The sequence below is a fragment of the Nicotiana attenuata genome, unplaced genomic scaffold, assembly GCF_001879085.1.
Source record: "Nicotiana attenuata strain UT unplaced genomic scaffold, NIATTr2, whole genome shotgun sequence".
Lineage (NCBI taxonomy): Eukaryota > Viridiplantae > Streptophyta > Magnoliopsida > Solanales > Solanaceae > Nicotiana > Nicotiana attenuata.
The window spans coordinates 32,529-39,066 of NW_017671257.1; the positions used below are offsets into that span (position 1 = coordinate 32,529).

General features: G+C 35.9%; 2 protein-coding genes across 2 annotated transcripts; one reads left to right on the forward strand and one right to left on the reverse strand.

The window, feature by feature from the left end:
* Positions 1-620: 620 nt before the first annotated feature.
* On the reverse strand, positions 621-1,693 carry LOC109207103 (ribulose bisphosphate carboxylase small chain S41, chloroplastic-like). The gene is made up of 3 exons (XM_019369989.1): positions 1,444-1,693; positions 1,166-1,300; positions 621-1,007 (listed from the first exon to the last, which is right to left on the reverse strand). The coding sequence occupies exons 1-3, from the start codon at positions 1,621-1,623 to the stop codon at positions 777-779; spliced, it is 546 nt and encodes a 181-aa protein (XP_019225534.1). The 5' UTR covers positions 1,624-1,693; the 3' UTR covers positions 621-776.
* Positions 1,694-4,141: 2,448 nt separating this feature from the next.
* LOC109207104 (ribulose bisphosphate carboxylase small chain S41, chloroplastic-like) lies at positions 4,142-5,275 on the forward strand. The gene is made up of 3 exons (XM_019369990.1): positions 4,142-4,383; positions 4,563-4,697; positions 4,856-5,275. Exons 1-3 carry the CDS (start codon positions 4,204-4,206, stop codon positions 5,084-5,086), a joined length of 546 nt encoding a protein of 181 aa, XP_019225535.1. The 5' UTR covers positions 4,142-4,203; the 3' UTR covers positions 5,087-5,275.
* The last annotated feature ends 1,263 nt before the right edge of the window (positions 5,276-6,538 follow it).

The following is a 6,538-nucleotide window of genomic DNA, read 5'->3' on the forward strand; positions in this document are numbered from 1 at the left end:
GCCGCGCCGCTCCAGGCGTCAAAAAGAAGTCCTATTTCGTCCGGGACGAGGTTATTTCGGCCCTACACTATTCCAACTTGTATAAAAGGGGTCCTAAACCTATTTTGAAGGGAGTTGGACATACTTTTGACATAATTTAGACCTAAGGAGGCTAAGGAGACCGGAGATTCGACCTAAGGAGTCAAGAACACAATAGGAGCAAGGCGCGGAATTCTTCAACGAGTTTTTCCTTCTTCTTCCTATTTTTTCATTGTTGGTTATGCTTTTTAGTATTGAAGTTTACATGCTATTATGAATAGCTAATTCGTTTTCTAGGGTTTTGATGGAACCTTTTGGGGATGAATTGGTTGTTATATTAATATAGTTTTGAATTAGTTGTTTATCTCTATTTGTTCAACTACGTTTTGATTTTGGTTAATTGAAAGGATCCTCAATTAGTCGTTCCTATTTATTATGTATCTGCTTGGGAGAGAGTGCATATTTAGGTAGTTGTTTGAACAACATCACTCCCGGAGTATAGGCGAGAGTCATAACCGAGGGTTTAGAGGTTGGATTAGAGATAACGATACCTCGGGTGCGATCTAAGTGAACTGTAATGTGAATCTAGCTAGCGTAGCTTATTGATTAAATGTCATTATTAGTTCTCATAAACTTGATTGGAATTCAAAAACATACATTGAATAGAATGAAGAAGGAAAACCAAAACAGTTTCTCCAGAGAGAATGCAAAGAAACTCCCCTAAAGACATAGGTTAAGTTGTCTTAAAAATGGAGATATTAAAAGCCTTCGGGCTTGTAGGCAATGAAACTGATGCACTGCACTTGACGGACGTTGTCGAATCCAATGATTCTGATCCAGGCTTGTGGGTAAGCCTTCTTTGCCTCCTCTACCTCAGCCAAGACCTGAGTGGCATCAGTGCACCCGAACATGGGCAACTTCCACATGGTCCAGTATCTGCCATCGTAGTACCCTGGTGACTTGTTGTTTTCACGGTAGACGAATCCGTGCTGCACATATATCCACAAGATAAACAAAACATTAACACGACATAATACTCCTCTTTCACTTAATCACCTATATATGTCTAATCCAAAACTAGTTAGGATTGAGTAATTCATGTTAGGTATGCTTGATAATAGTAGCAAGATTTAGAATAGATGTTGACCTCAGTCTCGAATTCCAAGCAAGGAACCCATCCATTTTTCAAAAGGTACTCAACTTCCCTAAGCAATTGCTCCTCGCTCAAATCAGGAAGGTATGAGAGTGTCTCGTACTTCTTCTTGTTAATTGGTGGCCACACCTACATATATCCCACATAAAAAATTTAAAGAAGCTCCATAAATGTTACTCCACTTAGTGAAATATACTGATAGTGCAGAGTTCTTTATAGTACTATCAGTATATTGCAAGTTAAATCCATATAATATATACTACAAATTAGACCTGCATGCATTGAACTCTTCCACCATTGCTAGCAATGGAAGTAATGTCAAGATTTTGTTTCCTGGAAATAGGGAAGGAGGAGGCGGACTTGAGGCCAGTGAAGGGTGCAACCATGCTGGTTTGAGCAGCATTGGCGCCGGTCGCAACAGCAGCTGCTGAGGACATAACTGAGGAAGCCATTTCTGAGAACAATTTCTTGGCTTAAAGCTATTGCTACCTTTTACCTTTGCTTTCAGGAGGGTTATTTGATATGCAGCTCCCCTGATATATATAATGATAAGGTTTCACATAGCTTCCCCATCTAACGGACACAAAACAAGCTAACCTCATCTTAGTCTAATGGTAACCATTGGATTATGTGGTTCTTGACCTTACAAAATTGATGGCCACATGAAGGGTAGCAACTGGGAGATGTTATTTTTTTCATTTTCCTTTTTTTGGTTGAGTTAAGCTATTTCCATAAGCCATAAGAAGGGGTGACACGTGGCAGAAGCTCATTAATCTTATCTCATCCGAAATGGGGTAAGGAATTGGGATAGGAATGTGTGAAAATGGTTGGTTAATTTCTCTTTTGGGTCAGTGTTTTATTTGTTTTCTTGTCATCTGCATTGGCTGCTACTTGTAGTCGTTTTGCTTGGATTTAGAGACCATTCCTTTGTACAGACGATTCATACTTTTTTGTTTGGATGCTAATCATTTTCATTTTTGTCCATTCACATAGATATATACCTATCTTTTTTTTTTTGCAAATTTTGATGATTTTAAGTTCAAAATCAAATCTCCCTTGCATTGTCCTTAACTATTCGTCGAGTAATCACTATTCCCTAGGCAACTAGGAAGTTTTCTTATCCCTACTGGTCCTTTCTATAACGTCTCATATTTTCAAAAATTGATAGCCCAAGCCTGAGAGTTAAGAGTAAAAAATGTGTATTACTTCCTTTCCCATGTCTCTGTCCCCTGTAGCATATAATGCAAGATAGTGTAGACTTTGTAATAAATTTCCAGCGAGCATGACAAAACTGCATTATTTTCTCTATCATAGAGCCACCTTATCTTTGTCAAGTGATCACTTCAATTAATATCTTGTTGAAGGGACAAATTTGTAATTTCAAGTCATGGCATTGAAAATATATTTTCTCCATAGTTTCATCATCTACCATGAAATTTGTGACCTAACTGACCTTATTAATTCATTTTAACCTGCAATAGCTGCATTACGTCCGTGTTTCATATCCATTGTTGACTTCTCAAAGTAAAAGCATTAAATGATAAGCAAAATCATTTACTTGTCAGAATTGCCGTATATATAGTGTATAATCAGCATCTTGTATCGAAATTTCTATCTTCCTTATTTATCATAGCAAATGTGTGTTTGTAGTTGTGTAGAGTGTATTTAATTGAACAAGTAACACAATAAGGAGTCACTATAAGAAATAAGGTTTTCAGTGATGACATTCTGTGGCGACCTCTTTAGTCACCGCTCAAAAGTAAGTAGCGAGTCACCACAAACTATATGACGTTGTTTTAACTAGCTAGGAACGTACCATATATTTATTTATGGCGCATTAGTTTACTTCTTGTGGTGATCTCCATTGCCAAAAACTAATTTGTTTTAATATTAGCTTTTGTGAAGACTGAGCATGCCATGAAAAGTAAATAAATGTGTCATAAATATATATATNTGCCCACCGATTATAGCTCGGTCATAAATATATATATATATATATATATATATATATATATATATATATATATATATATATATATATATATATATATATATATATATATATATATTTATGTCGATACTAAAATGATGACATATAGTTCGTTGCTGGAACCACTACTTATTGTGGCGATTCGGTAATTACTTTTTGGTGGTAACAAAAGCACTCGAACGTTGTCACGGAAATCTTATTTCTTGTAGTCAGTATAACTATAAAGTGTTTCGATAATTAGTTGAGATAAGCTGGAATTGGCTTTATATGATTATCAACCAAATAGAGCTCCCTACCGTACACTATTTCCCCCTCTAACGATAGCAATATGATCTCGTTGTTGGCCATATTAATTAGTAGATGAATAAAATGTATTTGCTAATAGATTATTATCATTTAATAATGATTAAGTAAAATGTATTTTTATCTTGTTAAATCACTTAATATTAGTAATTAAGTTGATATGATTTGGTGTAAATATGGGGTAGGAGTAAATATTTACCATATCGGAATGGCCTCATGGTGTTCACATGTGTGGCCCCTTTTTAAAATGAAATAGATGACTTACTGTTTTTGTTGCCGTTGCTACCCTTGTTGATTCCTACTAAGTTAAGGTTGCAAAATTTGCCGTCGAAATTCTTTACGGCAAAAACCAAACGAGAAAAAGAATATTATAGGGGTTCAAAACTTAATGTTCTTCAAAAGTTCTGATATTAATATGATTTATAAAAATGAAAAGCTTGTCCGTCTCTTCAATTAGTAAGAATAGCAGCAAATTGTTATTTTTAGAAAATATATCCCATTCACAAATTAAGTTTGGGAGATAAGGACGACTGAGTGTAATGTCAGGGGTTCAAATTCATGTGCCCATCAATTTTGTAATCCAACGGTTACGATTCCTCTAAGATGAGGTTATTGCTTGCTTGTGTCCGTTAGATAGGAAAAGGATGTAAAATCTTATCACTATATATAGCAATCACACTCTTAAAGCAAAGGTCAAGGGAAGCAATAGCTTCAAGCTCTAAGCAATTAATAATCAGCAATGGCTTCCTCAGTTATGTCCTCAGCTGCCGCTGTTGCCACCGGCGCCAATGCTGTTCAAGCCAGCATGGCCGCGCCCTTCACTGGCCTCAAGTCCGCCTCCTCCTTCCCTGTTTCCAGAAAACAAAACCTTGACATTACTTCCATTGCTAGCAATGGTGGAAGAGTCCAATGCATGCAGGTTTGTAGCATATATTATTGTAGGTAGCTTATACATATAAACTGATTGTGTAAAGAAATTTTACATTATATATTGATATATTTTGACCTGTTATTATAGCAGGTAATTTGATTTATTTTTCATATTACAATCCCACTTTTTTATTGTACTTATGAAGTTTGTTTTAATTCTTTATATAGGTGTGGCCACCAATTAACAAGAAGAAGTACGAGACACTCTCATACCTTCCTGATTTGAGCGAGGAGCAATTGCTTAGGGAAGTTGAGTACCTTTTGAAAAATGGATGGGTTCCTTGCTTGGAATTCGAGACTGAGGTCAACATCTATTCTAAATCTTGCTACTATTATCAAGCATACCTAACATGAATTACTCAATCCTAACTAGTTTTGGATTAGACATATATAGGTGATTAAGTGAAAGAGGAGTATTATGTCGTGTTAATGTTTTGTTTATCTTGTGGATATATGTGCAGCACGGATTCGTCTACCGTGAAAACAACAAGTCACCAGGGTACTACGATGGCAGATACTGGACCATGTGGAAGTTGCCCATGTTCGGGTGCACTGATGCCACTCAGGTCTTGGCTGAGGTAGAGGAGGCAAAGAAGGCTTACCCACAAGCCTGGATCAGAATCATTGGATTCGACAACGTCCGTCAAGTGCAGTGCATCAGTTTCATTGCCTACAAGCCCGAAGGCTTTTAATATCTCCATTTTTAAGACAACTTAACCTATGTCTTTAGGGGAAGTTTCTTTGAATAATATCCTTATGTTTTTCCCCGGAGAAACTGTTTTGGTTTTTCTTTTCTTTTCTCCTTCTTTCTACTCAGTGTATATTTTTGAACTCCAATCAAGTCTATGAAAACTAATAAATGTCATTTGTTTCTTTCGTAATTTGCTTTGTGGTGTACATCGGTTTTAATTTATCCGAGTAATATCTGCATTCTCAAAGCTATTGCCTGCAAAATTATGGATCATGTCCAATCTTTTCAGTTGAAGAACGGATTCTGTTATTCGAACAACCTATCAATTACCTAAAATTTCATACAATAGTCATAAAACCCAAAAGAAATTGCTAAGGCTGCGTGCAGAGGAAAAGAAAGAGTACACACATGTTATTCCATAATTTATTGATCTTAATTAAGGAGAACAGTTTCGAATGTCTCAATTTATTCATTCCATTTAATAGTACGAGCTATCACAAATGGGCTCCCAAAACTTTTTGAGAAACTTTCAGAAACCAGTATGTTTGAGTGGTTATTACCTAGTTATAGCTATCATTTACTATATTACTTCCTATAGCTTTGTTTTCAGGTTTTTTAGAGTGTATTCGGTGTATTTAAGCTACTGTATTCATGAATACAGTAGCATTTCTAGGCGTGAAACAGGGGATTACAGCTAGACAGATTTTTGTATTCGAGTGTATTCGACGGTATTCATGGCGTGAAACATGGGATTACAGCCGGACAGATTATTGTATTCGACTGTATTCACGGCGTGAAACAGGGGATTACACTGTTTTTAAACGGAAAGTGAATCAATTAACATAATAGACTCCTAATATAACTTAACAAACTCAACTGTAACACGCAAATGTTGTATTTCCAGTTATAAAAAAGATTCTCAACCGGAAAATACCCCAAAAACATAGCAATCTTCAGAGAAATTATATAATACATCTGAATACATAAATTATATTAATTAAAAAAATATATATAAATGCATTCATGGCATATAGCGAGACAGTAAATACAATGAAATACATAGAATACAGCGGGATACATTGAAATACAATGAAAAAAAGGCAGTGAATACAATGAAATACATGGAATACAACGAGATACATTGAGTTACAATGAAAAAAAAAGACAATGAATACAATGAAATACATGAAAAAATACAGCGTGATACATTGAAAATATATTAACAGAATTTCAAGTTGCTCAGCTTCCAGATAACCCTAATTTCCGGCGAATCCGCCGTCGAGCAAAAAACCTGAATCTCACTGTTCCCACGCATCCTGTATAGTAGCCGAGCAAAAATCATGGCAAGACGTTGCATATCATTTTCGAGGGTTGGTTCTTCACTCTACCAGTAGACCATCAACAGTCAATTCCTCTCCAAGTGTCCAAAGCGCGGTGTCGTGAGAGCGAGAGA